At 44.8% G+C, this 23556-nt stretch overlaps 1 protein-coding gene across 1 annotated transcript; it reads right to left on the bottom strand.

The window, feature by feature from the left end:
* Nucleotides 1-1189: 1189 nt before the first annotated feature.
* LOC310853958 (protein downstream neighbor of son homolog) lies at nt 1190-22594 on the bottom strand (the record flags this gene model as incomplete). Its single annotated transcript, XM_083758434.1, has 22 exons — nt 22038-22594; nt 20396-20473; nt 19643-19849; nt 18850-19028; nt 18324-18399; nt 18136-18238; nt 16800-16893; nt 16469-16615; nt 15820-16018; nt 15332-15401; nt 14672-14796; nt 9660-9748; nt 9211-9286; nt 7473-7597; nt 6987-7095; nt 5257-5358; nt 4923-5027; nt 4646-4756; nt 3844-3934; nt 2691-2893; nt 1724-1808; nt 1190-1380 (listed from the first exon to the last, which is right to left on the bottom strand). Exons 1-22 carry the CDS (start codon nt 22470-22472, stop codon nt 1190-1192), a joined length of 3000 nt encoding a protein of 999 aa, XP_083614560.1. The 5' UTR covers nt 22473-22594.
* Nucleotides 22595-23556: the final 962 nt, after the last annotated feature.

A 23556-nucleotide genomic window follows, 5' to 3' on the forward strand; every position in this document is an offset into this window, starting at 1 on the left:
ACTTAAGGACGACACTGTGCCGTTTGTCTGGCACAAATGGATGTGAAGTAAACTAGTTGTTCTATTCATTAATGTATTATTAATTTTAAAGAACAGGGCTATTAATGAATTTATATTTTCTGTTAGTGAGTCAGTCAATTAGTGAGTGATTTAGTCCAGGGACAAATTAGCCATTGGGGGGCGTGGCCCAGGGGCACTTCAAAATTGGACCGGTACTGGGTTTGAGGCCCTTCATTGGCCATTGATTTTGCTTTTTAGGTCCAAAAGATGATAAAAACACGAAAAAACCAAAAAAGAATTGTGTGCCCTCATGGGGCTCAACCCATCCCTGATTTAGTCTAATATAGTTACGTTCATTTTTTGTATTATTTTTTTCGTTGTTTGTTTATCGACAAGTGTATGCGTATAAATGGATATACGTTATGGCTGTCACCACTGACACACAACTAGGGATGCAAATTATCGATAATTGATAATTTGATATTAAAAACTTACCTTATCAATCGATTAACCGGTTAGTTGTTAAGCGCCCCTTTTTGTTTTTAGGGGGCTTTGCACAGCTTTGTGTGTTTGTGCCACGGAATGTGATGATTTGATTGGCTGAGCACGGAATGTGATGATGTATGACGATAAGAGTGCCCCTACTTTCACACAATTAAAACAAAATCTGAGAACTGTAATTTCCCTCAATAATGTAGAAAAAAAATCTACATTTTCCTGGGATACAAATAGAATACAAAAGGCTTATTATATTCCTTAATCAAATATTTATTTGACCATTTGGGAATGAAAAGTCTTGTCTGTCACAGCACATGCAAAAACTGATACTCTGTGGCTACCAAGGTGGGAGGGGGGACTTTGTTTTTTTAAACCGGCCCACATGTGCGTTCCTCGGCCGCAGACAGCATTACATTCACAGAAAACCGCCCAATGATAGAACCGCAGAATTTTACTACGTTTAATTGAATAATCTCTTAGCGGTGATTAATCGATTTTCGATTAATTGTTAACATCCCTACACACAACTACTGATGAAGATAAGTCGAAGACGATTACTAGATTTTGGATTGGTATGTTAATAGTCTGTCTATATCGACAGATGGCAGAACATGGATATGGAACATGGATATGGATACATATCCATTTGGGCGTCCTTGACATGAAAAGGTTTGAGAACCACTGGTATAAATCAGGCGTGTGTTTTCTCGATGACTCTCAGAGCGATGGTCTTGGTGGCGAGCAGGGCCTCGTTGCAGGCTGATTTGATGTGAGAGGGAGGCAGCAGGAAGCCATATCTGCCCTTGTCCTGCAGCTCAAACGTGAAGGAGTATTTGATGCCGAGGTTGTAGGCCCAGTCGTCAGAGCCTCCGGGAGCCAAATCTGACCAAGAGAAGAGAAGAGAAGAGAAGAGAAGAGAAGAGAAGAGAAGAGAAGAGAAGAGAAGAGAAGAGAAGAGAAGAGAAGAGAATATACTTCAGCATATTAATTAACACAGTTACAGCAGTAGCTAAATGGAAACTCATATCCTCCCAAGTTTTCCTTGTGACATACTGTATCTTAGGGGGGGAACATTGACATTGTAATGTACCGTAATATGGCATAAATGTAAGGTGCTATGAAGTGACAATGTAATTCAGGGGTGCCGTGCCAGGGTGGATGTAAAACGACTTTTACAGGGGTGACCTGAGACAAAGATGTTTGAGAACCAGCGGTCTATACTCACATATGGTGCTAGCTCCAGCACCGTATTTGTAGGTCGTCCGGTAATATCTCCTGATTTTCTGGGCAGCTTCTTGGGTCATCGCAAGCTTAAAAAAAAAAGAAAAAAAAGCAATCCTAAATCTGCACAGTGTAAATTCAACTCAATGAGTGTAACCCAGAGATTAATAATCAAATGTAACCAAATGTTACTACAAGAGAATACAAATGTAACCACTTTTCTTTGGACAAAATTGACATTTTCGGGCCGGGTAGGGTGTAAAATGTGTGCCAATTAGTAAGGCCAGGCAGGGCCTCGGGCCAGCCCATTTAGGGCCAGGTAGGGCCGGGCCTTCATTTTCGGGCCTGTTGAAAACTGCCGGCGCGGCAGGCACATGTAGAGTTTGAATGGACAGGTATCAGTCAAAAGGGAGACAACGAAGAGGAAGGACAGGTAGGGAAAGAACAACAAATGGAATGTCAGAACAGGTCAGCTCCATATTTGCAAAGTCGTCTAGGCTACGGCAAGTGCAACGGGCTAAGGTGGAGTCTGAAGAGGTTTCAGATGACGGTGAGTTTACAGACTACAGTTAATGAAACTAATGAAGGCTCTGTTCCATTCTGGTCAAGCAGAATCAGTGTTAATGATACTAACTCTATTCTATTCTGGTCAAACAGAGTCAGGTTGCTGCTATTGTGCATGTTGGCTCACTGGAAACACTGCTGCGCGTCTCAAAGTGTCCTTGAGTGGGTTCCAAATGCACCCTGTACGGGTGTGTAACTCTCAGAGTTATGGGGGGGTCCTTGAAATCAAAAGGTTTGAGAACCACTGTACACTTAATTAATAATTAGTATGGCGAGTTAAAACGAACCCGTGGCTCCCGACAGGTTATAGGTGTAGGGTTGGGCTTTAGCCAGGGTGTCGGACTCATGATTGTAGGACTGTTAAGTACCAAACACATGCACCCATTGTAAACATAGCCCCATAGTACCAGGTCTTGGTGGTTCTCCGCCATGTCGTGGGTGCAGGAGTAGGGGAAGAGCAGCATCTGGGAGTAGGAGTGGATGGACAGGTACATCTGGACCGAGTCCTTGTGGCTGCGCAGGAAGTTGGCCACGGCCTCAGACTCTGGCTCCGACTCGGGGAAGTGACCGCAGTACGTCTCCAGACAGGGGTCGTGGGACGCCCCCTCCGCTACGCAGAGTGGCAGACACACACACACACACACACACACACACACACACACACACACACACACACACACACACACACACACACACACACACACACACACACACACACACACACAGTTAGAACTCAGGTTTTATTTCTTAACCACTTGGGACCACTTCCATCACTTTTCGACCTGTCTTCATGTAATTGGTCCTCACTAATGTCTCATAGGAGGGTTGTGGGCAGTTTAGAAACCCGTCTTCCAGTGACATCATTTTTATTTGTAAAACAAGATAAAAAAATAAATAACAACATTTAGGTTTTTATCATCGTGAGAACGATAGCTTCCATTTTCGCATTGCAACTTTTCAGGAAAAGAAAGCGTGCTGTTTCTAATAGCTTGGATTCCCCATCGATGATGTCACTGCATGGTGGACGGGTTTGTGGACACTACCCACAGCGTAGAAAAACATTATGGTATTTAATCATAATTACAAATGACAAAATTATGACAAATTATATGAAATATGTTGAAAAGTGGCGAAGTCGTCCTTTTTTATATCACTCTACATTTAGAAAATATACAAGCTCTCAACGTGACACATTGAGAGCTTGTAGATCCGCTATTCTCCATATACAATTATACACTTTGAATAGCCAATCTATAAGCTCACAATATGATGCTTTTCAACGCATTGTGAGCTTGCAGATCTGCTACATTCAAAGGATTTTTATACATTTGAAAACTTCTTTTGGTGCCAATAATTTTGTGCCTTTACCCAAGTAAACTTTGGATACCGAACTTCTACATCTAAAAATAACCAATTTTCTACTGACAAATTGTTGTCTCAGGAATGCGACCAAAAGATACAATAATAAAAAATAATCTCCATGAATTCAAGGCTCCATGGGGTATGTAATCCATAGAAAATAAGTACTTTTTTGCGTGAACTACTCCTAAGAGGACTTACTGCACCAGTTAGCATCAAAGTTCCTGTTGAGGTCCACTCCGATGCAGGCACTGTCTCTGCTTTGAGATCGATTCTTCCTCCACATTCGTTTCTGGGAACAAAAACGAAACAAAAAAAAACGCTCTCATACACTATTAATTATGAACTCTGAAAGCGTACAACTGTAACCATCACTGTTCCATTTGTTTTTTTCAGTTGTTCACTCTCATACTTAAATTAAAACTATTGGAATTGTACAGTGAGTGAACTGTATAGAGGCAATGCACGCGACATCATCGTACACGGAAGTAATGCTGGAACACCTACTGAGTGGCATAAAACAACATTGCAGGTGTACAGAAATCCTCTATCTGCAAAGTTTGTTTAATAAAAATCCACCATAGACATGTTCTGAGCTAGAAATTTGTGCAGGTGATTGGAGTGTTGGAGTTCAGAAGCGCTCGTTTTCAATAACGCAACGCCATGCTGCCTCCTGCATTAAGTGCAGGTGGTATGCAGGGCCGTTGAGTGATTTCCAACAAGCGCTTCCAAACTCCAACGCTCCATGCTGCTCCATGCTCATGATTTGCCACTCTTCCTGGTGGAGAAGTGACGCATGTGCATACTCTACATTGATAACAAAGTTACTGTACAAAAACAAGTAGTACAAGCTCACAGTGCATCACTTTGTGCACACCTGCTTGTACATCTGCTATTTTTGAAAAATATCTAAAATGTTTGGGAGATGTGGGTCCGTGGCCAAATACAATCAATGTGGAGGTTCTTCAACACAGTATTTAATAATATTTAATAAAGTTCTTACTGTGGTCCACGTGTACTTGTATCCATCAGGATTCAACACAGGCAAGACATACACGTCCATGTTGTCCAGGATTTTAGTGATGTCCATGTTTTGGTTGTAATATGCCAGCGACTGTTGGGGTAAGAAAAAGCTATTATGCGCAACCGTTTTGTTTTCAACTTCCCTCACTGGTTAAAATAATATTTATTCATTTGAATAAGGTCCGGGTTGAGGTGTTAATACATGTATTAAAGTGCATTCTGCAGTGTATTAAAACTGATCTGAGATATATACTTACGTATTGCACAAACCATAGACAGAAAGCTGGAGAGATCCACTCCCTGGCATGGATACCACAGTCTATCCATATCGCTTTCTTGTTAGGTCTGTTATCTACAGACAGCTGACAACCACACACGAACGCACGCACGCACACACACGTGCACGCACACGCGCACGTGCACGCGCACGCACACGCACACACACACACACACACACACACACGTTTACAAAGTGTACACTTTTTGTACACTTGCAGAGTTTCATTTGGTTGCAATTATACAGTAGTCTTTCTGAGTTAAATGAACGCTCAGGATTTTACTGTGTAACATCATCATCATGGCGTGCTGTACCTTCAGGGCGTAGAGTGGTCTCTTCTCATAGGACGAGCCAATCAGAAGAACTTTGACCTTGTCAGGATGCTCCTGTGTGGTCTTGTTGATCCAATGATAGATCTACAGTACAGAGCAGACAGCATGTACAGTGTATACACAGTATACAGCAGGGGTCCCCAAACTACGGCCATGTCATTTTATGTGGCCCGCCTGCCTCAAGCAAAAAGGCACTGGGGAGACACTGGGGAGGCACTGGGGAGGCACTGGGGAGACACTGGGGAGGCACTCAGGGGGACACTGGGAGGCACTGGGGAGACACTCAGGGGGACACTGGGGAGGCACTGGGGAGGCACTGGGGAGGCACTGGGGAGACACTGGGGAGGCACTGGGGAGGCACTGGGGAGGCACTCGGGGGGACACTGGGGAGACACTGGGGAGGCACTGGGGAGACACTGGGGAGACACTGGGGAGGCATTCAGGGAGGCACTGGGGAGGCACTCAGGGGGACACTGGGAGGCACTGGGGAGACACTGGGGAGGCACTCAGGGGGACACTGGGAGGCACTGGGAGACACTGGGGAGGCACTGGGGAGACACTCAGGGGGACACTGGGGAGACACTGGGAGGCACTGGGGAGACACTGGGGAGGCACTGGGGAGGAACTGGACATTTCACATCACACACACACCATGATTCACTAGGCCCCTCAAAAAAAACAGCTTGGCATGGCGCGATTTATTTCAAGCATGGCGCAGCGCCATGCCAACAACATTGTGCAGGAAACCCTGGCACTGCTGCATGTACAGTACATGCACTATGCAGCCCTGTAGTGCTGCATGTACAGTACACTGGTTATTAATATTTGGTTATGTGTGGCTTTCTGGAAGAAAAAAAAATGTTTACGTTGGCACCCCTGCGATCGTCACACTTTTTCTGTTACAAACTGACCCCGGCCCCCATCAGAGAAGGGAAAAGTTATGTGGCCCTCACAGGAAAAAGTTTGGGGACCCCTGGTATACAGTGAGAGTACACATCATGCTTCGCTGTTGTCAACAACTCTCTGAATACTCAGATAACACATTAATCTGGCCTGAAATCCATTCTAAAGTATACAAGGGGTGTAGTGCCTAAAGTCCTATACTTAATGGCACTACTGGTTGCCGACGGCCAGGTGGAAGTTCTTACGTGTGCCAGTACAAACCTATCTCCAAAACATGTCCGTTGAGTTTAACTTTGCTTTGTTTATTTTCTGCAGTCATTTTCCTATACAACATACAGATAAAATAATAAGAAAGAAACAGTAACAAACACAGGCGACCAGCCCTCCTGAACACAGTGGAAAACTGTTGGCCTCTGCCGTCTGCCACTGGCAACACCTGTGCCTGATTAGCAGCCTGGTTAAATACCTGCATGGGCTGGCCTTAACATTGACCAAGCTGCAGTGGCATTGTCAATCAGGAAACATTAGGTCGAACCCACGGCATGTCGTCAGGCCTAGGTGCCTGGACCGCTCAGCCGCGGCACAGGCCAGACTGGGGTATTTCTCATAGTAGGACTAAAAGGTGATATTATAAGCAGGATGAAACCTAGCATAATAATAGGGCTGCCACAATTACAAATTTATGTTGACGATTGGCACACAAATAATTGCGATTGGGCGATGATGTAATATACAGGCCTAGAAACATACTGTACGGGCTGTGGTATTTCTAAAGGAGAGATAAGCAGCAGACTACAGGAGATAATTACGTCTTCCAGGCTGTGGTATTTCTCATAGTAGGACTGGCTGCTCCGTGGGTCTGTGGAGTCATTTCTGGTCTGCATCTCTATCAGCTCCTCTGTGTTGTCCAGTAGCAGCCTGGAAGATACACAACAAACAGTATTATTTACTATTTAGTGTGTATGTGAACAGCACACAGAAAAGGAGAGAGGGCCAGCGAGGCCTGAAGGACTGAATGAAAACGTGTTAATTATTAAGTATTATTAATTATTAATGTGTGAATCAAGTTAGGAAAAGAAATACTTTCTGGCCTTGACAACCCATGCATCCAAACAAAAAAGTCCTATCTGATTGCATGAAACAACATTAAACAATGTTAAACTCACTTTGCATGTTGCTTTGACACTCGATTTGCCACTCGATGTGCCATTTACTTTAAGCATGCGCATACCCTCTATTGTAGATTGTGTACTCCACTGTACAGAATGTGTGTGCGTGTGTGCGTACATACATACTGGTGTGTGATGCTGTGTCTGTGCAGAACATCCATGACACTGTGTGAACTGTTAGCAGGAACAAACAGGTGGACCTCACTGTCCACAGTGATGTAGTGAGGTGAGACAGGCTGCCACAGCACTGTCTGAATGGAGACAGAAACACAGTGATGTAGTGAGGTGAGACAGGCTGCCACAGCACTGTCTGAATGGAGACAGAAACACAGTGATGTAGTGAGGTGAGACAGGCTGCCACAGCACTGTCTGAATGGAGACAGAAACACAGTGATGTAGTGAGGTGAGACAGGCTGCCACAGCACTGTCTGAATGGAGACAGAAACACAGTGATGTAGTGAGGTGAGACAGGCTGCCACAGCACTGTCTGAATGGAGACAGAAACACAGTGATGTAGTGAGGTGAGACAGGCTGCCACAGCACTGTCTGAATGGAGACAGAAACACAGTGATGTAGTGAGGATCCAGAGAGACAGGCTGACAACTCTGAGAGTGTACACATGCCCATGGAACAAAAAACGTTATAGGAGAAGGTGCGCTCTACTCAGGAGTCTTGGGGTCACGGGGGCAACAGCTCCACCGCTCTCCAGAGCAACATTAGTGACTTCCTCCAGGGGGATCGCGAGACGTTCCAAGGCCAGTGAGTCTATGTGTTTCCTCCAACTGCGCCTTAGTCTGCCCCGGGGTCTCCTCCCAGTGGGACGTGCCTCGAGGACCTCCATAGGGACTCAGGGAGACGCCCGAAGGGCATCCTAACCAGATGCCCGAACTACCTAATCTGGCTCCTTTCCAGGTGAAGAAGCAGCGACTCTACCCTGAGTCTCTCTAGTGTGACTGAACTTCTCACTCTATCTCTAAGGGAAAGATTTTCGGCCACTTGTATTTGCGACCTTATTCTTTCAGTCATGACCCACACTTCATGGCCATAGGTGAGAGTAGAAACGAAGATTGCTCAGTAGACAGAGAGCTTTGCCTTCTGGCTCAACTCTCTTTTCGTCACAACAGTGCGGTACAGCGCCACCTGCAATGCCCTGTCGCACCAATTCTCCGGCTGATCTCCCTCTCCGTCCTCCCCTCACTCGTGAACAAGACCCTGAGATACTTAAACTCCTTCACCTGGGGTAATGCCTCATTCCCTACCCGGACTGCACAATCCACCGGTTCCACCGGAGAAAAGGGTATATCCACACTCTCTTGAGTAGGCTATAGTTTCTGATGAGTTTCTTTATTAATGAGCACAGCAGCAGTCTACCTAGAGAAACTAACGTGTTTCAAACTCAGTTTGATATTCCCTTTTCCCTCAGAGTTACAACAAGGGTCTTTGGGCCCTAGTCTGAAGGCTCATACATACTCCAGTTTTTGGTGATAAGAGTTGATGCCATCATACTCGCGGTGATGTCCTTAAGGATTGACCCCGCCTCCCTGTGGTTTACTCAACTTCTAGACCATCAGTGAACGGGGTGATAGCTCCAGAGCTATCAAAGACTTGTCTGATAGTAAAAACAGAGAGATGGGTCTGTGTCCGCGGTGATAGCTGATCATCACAGTGACTGACGTAATGGTGTACTTTTCCAACCCTTTAAAAACTGCATGTATGTATGAGCCAGCCTTAAGGGTCCACTTGGTTCCATTTGTAAAGATTGTACAGCATATCAAAGACAAATAAAGTTGGTTTGTTTGGAGTGTAATCACATTCATCTACCAAAACATAAATAAGTAATTAAATAAATATATAAATACAGTACCTCACATAGAGTGGATACATTCTTCAGTATGTCCACTTGTTCTGAGGTTTGGGGTGTGATGGACAGCACTTGGTCACTGAATGACAGACAAATGACAAAGAGTGAAATTATCAATATAAGTAGTCTAGAATAATTATTATGATTGTTTAGGTGTTATTCGTGTGCTAAGACATACAGTATATTCTGGGAATCAAGAGGCTGTCAGCAATCAATATTGCCTCCAAGCAGACAACAGTAGTCACAACTGTGTGTGTGTGTGTGTGTGTGTGTGTGCGTGCGTGAAAAAATAGCCAATCTACAAGCTGGCGTTTGTTTGGGAACCTTTGAGCTACAGGAGCCTATGATCTCATCAATGATTTTATATACACGCAGGTGTAACTTACAGCGACAGTGAAATATAAAAGCCTGTTACTTACTGCAAGCGTAATATAAAAGCATGTGTAACTTACTGTAACAGAGAGCACTCTACGGTCAGCAGCAGTTTGTCCAGGTTCACCATAACAAACAGGAGCAGAACAGACTTCATCATGGCCGTAGTCTTTGTAGAACTCGATGTCCCTCGGGACAGGAGAGGAGATATTGATTCAATCTGTTTGTTTTGAAGTTAAACTTTACCCTTTTGAAGTGGTGGTGGTGGTGGGGGGCAGTGGCGGAAGACTCAGGCTTTGGTGTTTTTGTGTTGTCAAAATTGCGATAACTGCTGGGTAGCAGAACCTATAGTTTAGTAATTCAAAATATATGATTACTATTAAAGGGATTGGGACATTAAAAAAAAGGTTTTCATATTTTGTCTTAATCTTTTTAGGTTTTCTGAGCTCAATTGTACACAAAAAAACCGGAACTTTTAACTTTTAATCAGTGCTCTGATTTTCCTGCCGACTGTGATGTCACAGCCTCAAATCTCATATGACAATTGGATTTGCCAGCAGATGTCACTGTTTTGCCTGTTTTCATTGCAACTCTAAAGGCTTTACAGACAGAAAAATTCCCAGACCACAGAAAGTCCACTGAATGTTCAAATTTGTGTGTGAAAATTGAGGCCAAAAATAATAATATATATACAATTATTACTCTTACACAATTCCAAGACAAATATTTTACTTTTACTCAAGTGCATTTCTAGCAAGGATTTAAAGTACTTTTAGGTCACACTTACTGCTCCCACACCAAGACAGTAATAGCAAGACATGCTATCTCCGGTTTACAGTACTTCCCGACTGTCTGAAGTGGGTGGCCATCATTTTAGGAGGCCGGAAGTAGGTTGGAGGCTATTAAGTATTCATTCCAATGGGCACAGGCTGAGAAGATGATAATGCATCCATTTTAAAATAAATTGTGTAAAATGTCACATCTGTCCTCTGTCATATCCGTGTGAAGTGAGCGGTGGATTTGGGGTCAAGCACAGTTGCATTTTGTTTTATGTTTCATGTTCATTCTTTTTGAAACTTTTGTTATACTAGTGTGTGTGTGCGGGGGGGGGGGGGGGGGGGGGGGTGGAGGGCTTGTGTGTGTCTGTGGTGCCTTGGAGTCAAGCAGGTGTTGACGTAAGCACTTGACCCCTCCGGTGACCCCAGTAAGCATGCTGCAGGGGTCAATAGTTTGTGGTACAAACAGACTTTCAATGCTACAAACACAGACAGTGTGGCTCCGCTCAAAAACATCATTGAAGAGTTCAAACACAACTTAGATGGAACTCACACAATTTAATTCCGTCAAATGTTGCACACGTAACAATATCACTTGCAGAAAAGTGTTTCTACCGTAAAAAAAATAAATTAAAATAAATAGAGTTGGGGGGGGGAAATATCTAGTAAAAAGAAACCAACAAAAAAAACGCTAAAAAATAATTTCCAAATCATCTACAAATATTATTTAGTATGGCATTTGTTACTGTTTCTTGTCTATTAAAATGTCACAGCAGGTGCAAGCCAAGAAATTTACATAAAGCACCCAAATATTAAAATGTTTTAAGATTCATCCACACACACACACACACACACACACACACACACACACACACACACACAGTCAGGTGTGTCATGTGAAGTTGTAGTCATTAATGGTCAGGTGTTCCAGGTGAAGTTGTAGTCATTAATGGTCAGGTGTGTCATGTGAAGTTGTAGTCATTAATGGTCAGGTGTTCCAGGTGTAGTTGTAGTCATTCATGGTCAGGTGTTCCAGGTGTAGTTTTAGTCATTAATGGTCAGGTGTTCCAGGTGAAGTTGTAGTCATTCATGGTCAGGTGTTCCAGGTGTAGTTTTAGTCATTCATGGTCAGGTGTTCCAGGTGTAGTTTTAGTCATTCATGGTCAGGTGTTCCAGGTGTAGTTGTAGTCATTCATGGTCAGGTGTTCCAGGTGTAGTTGTAGTCATTCATGGTCAGGTGTTCCAGGTGTAGTTGTAGTCATTCATGGTCAGGTGTTCCAGGTGAAGTTGTAGTCATTCATGGTCAGGTGTTCCAGGTGAAGTTGTAGTCATTCATGGTCAGGTGTTCCAGGTGAAGTTGTAGTCATTCATGGTCAGGTGTTCCAGGTGTAGTTGTAGTCATTCATGGTCAGGTGTTCCAGGTGTAGTTTTAGTCATTAATGGTCAGGTGTTCCAGGTGTAGTTTTAGTCATTAATGGTCAGGTGTTCCAGGTGTAGTTTTAGTCATTAATGGTCAGGTGTTCCAGGTGTAGTTGTAGTCATTAATGGTCAGGTGTGTCATGTGAAGTTGTAGTCATTAATGGTCAGGTGTTCCAGGTGAAGTTGTAGTCATTAATGGTCAGGTGTGTCATGTGAAGTTGTAGTCATTAATGGTCAGGTGTTCCAGGTGTAGTTGTAGTCATTCATGGTCAGGTGTTCCAGGTGAAGTTGTAGTCATTAATGGTCAGGTGTGTCATGTGAAGTTGTAGTCATTAATGGTCAGGTGTTCCAGGTGTAGTTGTAGTCATTCATGGTCAGGTGTTCCAGGTGTAGTTTTAGTCATTCATGGTCAGGTGTTCCAGGTGAAGTTGTAGCCATTCATGGTCAGGTGTTCCAGGTGTAGTTTTAGTCATTCATGGTCAGGTGTTCCAGGTGTAGTTGTAGTCATTCATGGTCAGGTGTTCCAGGTGTAGTTTTAGTCATTCATGGTCAGGTGTTCCAGGTGTAGTTGTAGTCATTCATGGTCAGGTGTTCCAGGTGTAGTTGTAGTCATTCATGGTCAGGTGTTCCAGGTGTAGTTTTAGTCATTCATGGTCAGGTGTTCCAGGTGTAGTTGTAGTCATTCATGGTCAGGTGTTCCAGGTGTAGTTGTAGTCATTCATGGTCAGGTGTTCCAGGTGTAGTTGTAGTCATTCATGGTCAGGTGTTCCAGGTGTAGTTGTAGTCATTCATGGTCAGGTATCTCAGAGCATTCTTCCCCAGGCTGGACGGCTGCTGCAGCTGTTTGATGGAGTCTGGATGGAGACCACACCCACACACATCTACTGACCTACTGTCACACTGGACACACACACACACACACACACACACACACACACACACACACACACACACACACACACACACACACACACACACACACTTTAACCATTTATTTATGTCCACACAAAGGATATGCATACAAGGACACAAATATTATAGGTGCATTAAAGTTACATCTGCAACGTCATGGCATGTGTTTTCATGATACAACAGGCATGTCACTCAGTACTCTATGGGTATGGGTATAAGTAACAGCGCAACACCACAACACTTTGCCAGCCTTTTTGGGCATCCCAAGTTGTTGGAACCCTCTAACAACCAGTCTGTGCGTATGCCCTAGGCTGCCAAATATAAAGACAAATAGTCTGCACCTATAGCCCAGCTCTGAGATGTTATGTAGAAGTGCACACACACACACACACACACACACACACACACACACACACACACACACACACACACACACACACACACACACACACACACACACACACACACACACACACACACACACACACACACACACACACACACACACACACACACACACACACACACACGACCTACTGCAACACAATCTGTTGTTGGGCTGGGTTCTTCTGGATCAGAGTGCAGTAGCAGAGAACTTTGGCATCTAATTTAACCAGCACACTGAACAAATGACCACCGAAGACGACCCAGAAAATATCCTGAGCGGTCTTTAAGTCTGCATCAATGTCGTGTGGATGGACAGAAGAGCTGAAGGCTGTGTGCCTCTCGCCTCTTGCTATCTGAAGAGTTAGTTAGCAGAGATAATAAGAGGGACGCAAAGCCTATACCAGCTGGCTTCACGGGGCCCTCTCCTGGTCCAGAATGGGTACTGCGGCATGCTACATACTGGTAAGTATGCAATAAAGTACCGGTAAGTAAACACACCAAGCTCTGATTATGGGCTGTAAGCAGACCATGATCCACCAACTCTTGGTCTGTCCAGGTTCTTTATTGGAGTCAGGTAAAGCTAAGGTGCATGCACAGCACAGTGATATTCATCAGTAGCCTCTAGTGGACATACGTTATGTCAAATCTCTGTAAATGGTGCTTTTATCCAAAGCGCTTTACATAGAAGCAATTAGGCTTCCAGAGTCTTGCTCAAGGACACGTCGACAACAACTCTGTGGGAGCCCGGAATCGAACTGGAAACCTCAGGGGTCCCATCCGGCCACTCTACCCCTGAGCCACTGCTGCTACCGTGTGGGAAAAGCGTAGAGCTCTCGCCTTACGTATAGCCTCTCATTTCGGGCATCGGTTGGCTGGGGTTCATTAGGTTACTGAGAGGGACTGTGACTGTGAAGGGTCGTCACATCCCATTTAAGGAGATGGCATGATCTGCTTCTCCATGGTGATAGATAAAGGTGACGGACCCTGTCCCAGTTTGTTGCGATGACCAACTCTCTCCAAAGACAATGTGTTTGTACGGTTTATGTACCAATTCACAACAGTTCTGTTCGGATGTTTCAGTGCCTCAGGACACCGTGTCAAATAACTTAATTCCTTGTGGTTCTAGTTATTTTTCTGTGTTGGATTTAAAGAAAAATAAAATCTCACGACTGATTTGTAAAACGGTGTAAAAGGACACCCGCCACACATGTCCAATGTTTTAGTAACATTGTTCCTGCTGTTCTAACAACCAGGTGAATAAATCACAGATTGAGGCTTCTTAACCCTTGCTTTTATATGATTATCTCAGACTAAGATTTTATGGAAGATACTTCTGAACATTATAACCAAAAATAGCCTATTCCACAAGCTCTCAATGCGTCACACAGATGTGGAATAGGCTATTTTCGCTGTGCAACAGGTCTTCCGTAGAAGACATGCTGATTTCTATGGAATCCAAATAACACATGCTGGTTTCGATGGAATCAAAATGATGGTGTGTGTGTGTGTGCGTGTATAACTGCAGTGTGTGTTGTTCACCTGCTGAGTGTGTGCGTGTGTGTTCATGACAGCGGTGTGTGTGTGTGTGTGTTTCTCACCTGCTGAGTGTGTGTGTTCATGACAGCGGTGGGCACGTGTGTGTAGAGAGATGCTGAGAAGTCTCCTCTCTGTGCAGATGTCACCAGACGAGTGATGACATGAAGTGTAGATGGAAGGATGGTACCTGAGCACATGGAAGGAAGGAGAGAGAGACACCTGAACACATGGAAGAACATCATATGAGTGAGTGAGTGAGTGAGTGAGTGAGTGAGTGAGTGAGTGAGTAAGTGAGAGAGAGAGAGAGAGAGAGAGAGATTCAAACATCTGGGACCATGAGCTGTTTTTTATGTGTACGCTCACTAGGACAGCCGTCAGGACACGGTCACAAACTCAAAAGGAACAGTTCCGAAACACCTACTTATTGCCCTGGCCTTGACGACCTTGCAGGCTTATGCAAAAGGTTAAAATGTAATGTAGGTAGCATGTTATATAGACAGATGCCATTTGTTGACCTGGCATCCTATACTTTTTTTTTAACTGTGTTCAGGCAAACCATAGTCCTAGAGAGACCTCTCAGTGCGTGCAGTCCCCCAAGAACACACAAGGCAGAGAGAGCCTTCTGTCGGCTCTGGCATGAGAGAAAGGACATGTGGGCAGGGGGTTGTCATGGAAACAGGTGGGACGTGTTCTGGTAGGGGCTTATGTCAACAATAGTGTACCTGTGATCTCCAGACTGCACACATCCTGGTAGGTAGAACGCACCTGGGTCTTCACGTTAACACTACGAGCCTAAAGGATAGACAGAGAGAGACAGAGCGACATTCAGACTCACTACAACAGGTACAATGTGTTGTGTATGGGTGAGCTTGCAGCTCTCCTGCTACCAGCCACATCTGCTGGCTTTGAGATGCGCGGAGCAGCAGGGCTCTCACTGCAAACCACACGTAGATTCAGCTCCCCATTCAACACGGATGGTTTTCAATCCCAAAGACTATTAAAAATGGAACCCAGTGCTTCCCTGCTTGGCAGTCAGCATTAAGGGTTGGTATGGTGGGGGGGGTGAGCCCCGCGACATACTAGCGTCATGTCCAGGGGGTACTCACACTACAGAATCAGGTTCCTGCCATATGGGCCTAATGGCTCGTCAAGTAATCAAAAATATTTGTAGGCAGTTTAGTGTGTGTGTGACTGTGTGAGGGCCCAGTACCTTCAGTGTGTGCATGGTGGCCCCTCGGAAGGCGCTGGGGGCCAGCAGGGTGGGGGGGAGGCCAGCCTGGGAGCCGGCCACCGCCACCAGGCTCTTGCAGTTGATGAGGAAGTTGATGAGGGTGAAGGTGTGGGCTCCCTCCACCTGCACCACGGACTCAGGCTTGTGGTCCACGCACACCGAGTTGTGCTCTTTACGACTGGAGACGAGGACGGCACAGTCAAGGACTTATAATACACTTTACACCAGTTTTCTGGACAAACTAGTTTCTATAATAACAGTGGTTCTCAAACTATTTATTTATTATGTCAAGGAGCCCAAAGATTATATGTAATTGGCCGCCAAATCCCATCTGAAAATATGTTGTTCCAGGGACCAGCGAAGAAGCAAAGATTTGCAGATCTACAAGCTTGTAGCACTGCACTCTGTGCCGTGCTATGAGCTTGTATATCTGCTATTTTTCAACAGCTAAAGTTTTAAGTAATGGTTAAAAGCTAATAGTGACAGTGGCATAGATGCGTTCCATGTCTCAATGGGTTAACAAGTCACATCACAAGAGATTACGGAGGACACAACTTGGCTGCCGTGACAAATAAAAACGTAAGGGCGGTCAAACTCTGGACTGGCGACATGGTGTGGTGAAGGATACAGCTGAATGTGGATGTTGTCTGGTTTCTTTATCTTGTCCTGGATGCCCATCTCCTCCAGCCAGGTGAAACCGCTCTCGTCATCTTCATCGGCACCGTCCTCTTCCTCGTCGGCGGCGCAGCCTTCCACCCCTTTTGACTTAGAGAGCCTGGGATAAAACCAGAAACAAATACAAATAACACCTATACATATAAACCTTCCGCTACAGTGTTTTAACCTCAATTTGATTGAAGGTTAACCCTGGATTCTAGGTTAGTATGATGTCTACAAAAGGTGCACATGTACACTGAAGAGTAAGTTAGAGGAGGAGGATGAAATGAAATGTGTCTTACTCTGCGTCATCGTCCTCTGCACGTTGTGTCGAGGATCCCTGCTGCCCCTTGCTCCTTCTCTTCTCCTCCACTAGGGGCAGACTGAACTCGATGCCTGAACAAGGTGGACACACAACTAGGGAGTCAACTAAAAGATGTGAACCCGGTCGGCCGATCATATACCGGAACAGATCGATACGGCCTCTAGTCTGACGTGTGTACTTCTGTGTCAGTGACTGGGTGCTTTCTGCATCAGGAGTATAGAAGGGCAAGGGGTATAGAAGACCCATTGACATCTCAAGTTGTTCTTCAAGTCAGAGAGCTAAATTTGACCAGAGTATTTGCTTTTTGCTGTAATTATTCTACATTTAGTTTAGGAAATTGTCATCACACTGCACTTTGTCCCCAAAATGTAAGCCAGCTAGATGTGCTGTAGGTATTTACAGTCTGGCCAACACCAACTGAGTGGTACTGGGTCACTGTGGGTCAGCAAGCTGACAGCTCAGATGTAACATTGACCACCAACCATAGGTCATGTTTTGCACGACAGTCAGCCAGTCCTGACTCCTGATACAAGTATCCTCAAAATGCACAAAGCACTATGAACGAACGCACGTTCTGCTAGCCTGTCAAACCCACACTTTCTGAGTCCCTGGGAGGACCAAAAACAACACAGTCAAATATATCTCTTCTATTTTACACTTATAATGCTCTCCCGGGGACATGACTGGGCTTGCTAAAAAAGTTTAAATCTATTTGTTTGGGTGAGAGATTATGCAATAAATAAATCAACTGTTTTAGGCTAGGTCTACGTACACAGACATTTTTTAAGTTTTCCTCCACCTGTCGTCGCTTGACTCGACTGTCAATTTAACTGAGAGCCCAGCCAGAAACGCACTCTGTGCTCTTTAGATAACTCAATAAAAGTATATAGTGTGCAGAAGACTGCTTTTTAGATAACTCAATAAAAGTAAATCGTTTGCACAAGACTAGTGCACATTAACGTCTTCTTTTACCGGAACTGATTATTTGACAAAGGTTGCAATAATTTCAAAGTTAGTGTACCGTAGATCAATTTGATATGCTCGTCTCCCTGGCTCTGATTTCAAACAGGTATTCCTTGGCTTTAGTATACTATAGTCTGGAGTATTTCCTAGAGCGTGACGAATCATTGCTCCCTTGCTTGTGGATGAAAAATAAAATACCCATCATGTATGTGTGGACAGGGCCTCAATGTCTGACTTGTAGATTTCATTAGCGATCGTTTCGCTTTCATCCAGAAGAACGTATTAAAACACTAACTCTCAGCATCAATTAAGAATGAACATACTACACTTTATACTATGGTGAGACATACCGTCAGACTTCATGGCCTCCCTGAGCCCCCTGGTGGTGGGAGAAATCAGTGCAGTAATGCTGCTGGATCCACAGAAACCTGCTGCCTTGAACAACACTGTAAACTAACAGAGTGGGAGAGAAGAAAATTAGACCATCTGCACACACACTCACGCACGCACTCACACACACACACGCACACACACTTACCTGATATGAACAGAGGTAGAAGTATGGACACATTCTAGACTTCAACAGACTGTAGAGAGAAGACAGACTGACTGACCTGCAGACAGAGAGAGAGAGAGAGAGAGAGACAGGAGAAGGATGTCAAAGGAAATACAAGCACCTTAAGGAATACAAAGTGTGTACACTGTTTATACCCTACACTGCTTACAGCAAATGGCCTCGGTACATAGACATTCTGTTATATAAATAGAGCAACTAACTTTCATTCAATTACATTTGAATAAATTGCTGCTACTCAATTTTTTTTATACTATAAGTGAATGTTATGCAAAAACACTGAAATACTGCTGTCAACTTTCAAAAGTATAAAGCTAGTCTCCTAAATAGATGTATAACAGAAAATGCTCAATCTTTTTCTCACAGCTCTGTTCTTTATTTAATTCCTATTTATATTCAATATAATTTTATTTACTAGGCTTGCTAGCCTACAACCATTTACTAGCCGTGTGTCATTTCGTGGCACCGTGTGAAAAAGTACAGGTCTCACCATTCACTCATCAGACTCTGCTGCAGCGCTGCGTCCTGTGCCCAGGGGGTGCTCTTCCCGGCAAAGCTCCTCTCCACGTTGATCCTGGGGAACAGCGAGAGCCAAGGCAGGGACGGGTGCTGCCAGTACACCAGGCTCTGCTGGAAGGCACAGCGCAGCTCCGAACATGACCTGGGGTCCTGGGACACAGAGAGAGACAGTGTGAGGGTGTGTGTGTGTGTGTGAATATGATGATGATTTCAACAATTCCGGTTCCTTAATGATTCCCCCTTAATGGTCCGATTCCTTAACGGTTCACTTTAACGATTCCTATAGCAGGTTCCAAATGAACCCTAACAGGACTGTAACTCTGAGGCCCCTTTTACACCTTTGGTTCTCGTACTGGTTCCGTTCTAGAACGTTGGTGCTTTCACGGAACTGGCGGCCATTTTCTGGTTCCATTTCCGAACCAACTTTTAGTGTTCTGAACCAATACATTTTCAGTGGAAACACTCTGAACTGGTTTAATATTAGGCGGGGGGGAAAAAAGAACTGAACCGGTTCAACCCCGGTGGAAAATGGACCCATAAGGGTCCATTTGGTCCCATTTGTATACTCTCAGAGTGAAATTAAAACGTTTGAGAACCCCCGGTATTATAATTGCATAGCAGACGTCACGTCCACATAACCAGCTCTGACAGTGTGATAAAAATTGGATATTCAATCTCAGAACCGGGTCTGAAAAAGAACCGGTTCCGGGTCGCAACTCTAATCAGTACATGTATGCTGCGGGGCAGGGCGGTGGTAACAGTACCTGTATGCTGCGGGGCAGGGCGGTGTACTGGGCTCTGCACTGCTGCGTCAGACCTGCAGCCTCCTCCTGGGCTTTGGGCTGCTCTGCCCAGGAGAACGGGAGCTGGGAGGTGAACAGGACCCTCGTCTTCAGACTCCAGTCGGCCGGGTACTCGTCGCAGACGACGAGGGGCACTATGGGGGCCGGGTCGCTGACCCGGGCGGGACTCTATAGGGAGAGAGAGATACACAATGAAGCCGGGTAAACAACAGGGCTACATTAGTTACTGGACAGACACCGATGAGACACGAAGAGAGATTGGTCTTTCTTTAGAGACCACGTACCGTACCTGGGGCGATGCTAGAGATTTTGCTGCAGCTGCTGCCCCAAGTTACCCTGTGGAATGCACTGCCCCCGATGCTCTCAGAGAAGCCCTCACCCTCCAAACCTTCAAAACTGCTCTCAAAACCTCTTCAACACGTCGGGCAAGACCTACTAGTACTACAGTACACTGTAGTGCAAGTACCGCTCAAGGAAAAGACATTGGCACTTTTATTTACATTCTCCGTGAATGAAGTGTTATGGTATCCGGGGGAAATACATCTGACGGATGTTCCAGCCCGACACTTCCGCCGATACACTCTCTACCTTATGTTGTGACCAGGCTTTTCTCTTCGCAGATGAGTAAGGCTGGGACCGAGGCTATACCTCTTCAATATGATGTTCCCCAGCTAACTCCACACCGCCCCTTTATCATCATTACAATAAACCCACCTGCAGAAGTGGAGCCTTCATCTCTTCTTCATCTTCATCAAACAGGGAGTCATCCTCAGAGAAGGGCTTTAGAGGTTTCTAAAGCAGGAGGGACAAACGGTAAAGATGTTAATGGTTCATTAAATGTAAAAGTACACCTCTTGTACACAACAGTTATATTAAACCTGACTCTAGCTCTGGAACAGGAATGAAACGGTTACGACAGGAACGCTCAACTCTGTGGTGTTTTTATAGGAAATAAACACTTTACTTTAGTCTGTAACAAGTAGGCCGTTACAGTGATGTAACTCTATACGTATAGTTTTAAAGTGCTTTGAGACACTTTCACATGTGTCATTTTATCATCTCGTTGTGAGTTGGCACTTTACTAGTCTCGCGTGGCCAGGCCTGTTGCAATTTTCAAATGCTTCCGTCATACAGTCTGGAGCACAGAAGCTCTGATCATGAGTAAAATATAAATGCTTCCGTCATACAGTCTGGAGCACAGACGCTCTGATCATGAGTAAAATATAAATGCTTCCGTCATACAGTCTGGAGCACAGAAGCTCTGATCATGAGTAAAATATAAATGCTTCCGTCATACAGTCTGGAGCACAGACGCTCTGATCATGAGTAAAATATAAATCAGAAGTGAAGCCTCCTCCCCTCCTCACGCAAATGTATCCTAATATAAATCAAAATCATCTAAACACATATAGCTTGCTGCTTAGCAGACATGGAAATAAAAAATAAGGTCTAAAGGTATTTTTTAAATATATATTTTGTGAATAAAAGATTATTCAGATTTTGAAAGGTGTAGTTCCAGACTCTATATATAGCATTTGGAGATTGTGGAATTGTTATCTGACAAGCACTTTACTCACATTGAATTGAAATCGAGTAGACGAGTCGAGTGTCCCGCATCTCTGACTCTTATACAAATCATTCTTAAGAGGGACACATTAAACTCACTATCTATTGGACACACACAATATTTTACCCTGATAATGTGGGTTAAGAACTTAAGACCATAGGTTTAACTTTATAACTGGTAAGAAAATAGCGATAGTAAATAATAGTAATTGAACTGTTCTTGGTTTTAGGGACCACCTGACCTTGTACCCCCTCAAGGACCCCCGGACCCCACACATAATTATGACGGTCTATATTGATGATTCATTCTCTTACTGTTAAACTTCTATCTAGTTCTCAACCTTTTCAGGCAGAGTGAGTGACCCCCCACAATTATCACAATTACCTGGCCCTGACAAGCACCCCTTCAATGAAGGAGTTGAGGTATTGCATTTTGTTTGATTCTGTCCCACAGGTACATATTATGAAATAGGCGATTTACAATCTCACACCTTGTGTTGTGATGCATTGTGAGCTTGTAGATGTAGCTTATTTTCATTCATTTTTTTCTTCTTCTTTCTGAATGACAATTTGTTATAGCCTGGTATAGCTCTGATCCATAGCTCTAATGCCCAAGCCATTAGTGGCATTAGAGCTATGGGCCAGAGCTAAGCCTAGTATAGTTTGATTACGAGTTAAAATAACAGTGAAATTATAACAGCTGTTCCTCATTTGGGGACCCCAGTTTCATTAGCACATTTATGATTGTTAATAACTGTAAGGATGTGATGTGTGTGACAGTGTACGACACCTTGTTGTGTGTCGTCTCTGCGTCCATCAGAGTAAAGTCCAGACGCTGTCTGCTCTCCGTCTTTGTTGACATATCCTCCTCTGGTTCCTCCGTGGATCTCCTGGTCTCCACCGCGGCAGCCATCATCACGTCCTCAGCCTCGTCCTTAAAAGCCACCAGTCTCCTCTTCGCGCTGTTCAGCGTGTTCTCGATGTCAGCGAACGGGTTTCGGCGTTTCACTCCCCCGCCGCCGCCGCCGCCGCCGCCGCCGCCGCCGCCGGATCGCCCCCCGGCGACGAGCAGCGGCCCCGGGGAGAAGGGCCGCATGCAGCCCGGGGACGAGGCTCCCTGCGCGGGGCTACTGGCTTCACTCCGGCCCCTTTTCCTCCTCATCCGCATGATGTCCGCTGGTCGCTTGAAGCTGGGAGAGTATCCCTCCTGTTTTCCGTCCGACATTCTGGACAGATCTGGTGACACGATCAGCTCCAAACAAACAGCAACGACAGCACGGTGGCTTTTCTTATCTTATTAGTTGATGTGGTGGTGCTGCTGCTGTGCGCGGTGTGCTGCTGTTGTGTTTTTTTGTTCACTCTTCCGCACTTTCCAAAGTTGGCGCGCTGCGTGGTGATGACTCTATGATGACGACAGAGAGAGTACCGCTGCTGGGAGGAGCCACATGCAGTCAACAGGATCTGCTCAGTGCTCACATCCGGCCTAGAGCCCGCCCGCCGTGCCGTGTGTACTGTGTGAGTGTGTGTGCGTGTGTGTGTGTGTGTGTGTGTGTGTGTGTGTGTGTGTGTGTGTGTGTGTGTGTGTGTGTGTGTGTGTGTGTGTGTGTGTGTGTGTGTGTGTGTGTGTGTGTGTGTGTGTGTGTGCGCGCGCGCGCGTGTACGTGCGCGTGCACACAGATAGACTGCATAAACAGTAGTAGGCTATACATAAACAGTGACTTATTGAATTGACTTCATTAATTTCTAGTCACACCATTTTAGTTGGTTTTTAGTTTGAATTCCAAATCCAAACGACTCAAACACCCTTGATTTGAAAAATAGGAAATGCAGTAATGCAACTAAATTAATATGTGTTTCTCTCTCTCTCTCTCTCTCTCTCTCTCTCTCTCTCTCTCTCTCTCTCTCTCTCTCTCTCTCTCTCTCTCTCTCTCTCTCTCTCTCTCTCTCTCTGTGTGTGTGTCAGCATGATTAATAGGACACTATGCTAATTTCAGGTCCCCGTTAATTTATCTCCATTCATCATTACAGAGGCTCATCAATCATGTGTTGTGTTGGGGAATCAATTCCTGTTGTCTGTCCAGTCTATAAGTGAGAGCACTGCAGCTGTTAGTGGCATCAAAACATGCGTTCCAAGGCTTGTAATTGATGTCTAATAATGAATGACCTTATGGACATGAGGCTTGTCCCCCCCCCCAACTGAGTTAAACCTATCAATTAGAGAGTGTACAAATGGAACCAAGGTCCTGTCGCGTAAAATCTAGTACAATTGTGAAGTATAGAATAAGTGATTTGGACTCTATCAGTATTCA

Source organism: Protomyctophum parallelum (assembly GCF_964188405.1).
Source record: "Protomyctophum parallelum genome assembly, chromosome: 23".
Classification (NCBI taxonomy): Eukaryota; Metazoa; Chordata; class Actinopteri; order Myctophiformes; family Myctophidae; genus Protomyctophum; species Protomyctophum parallelum.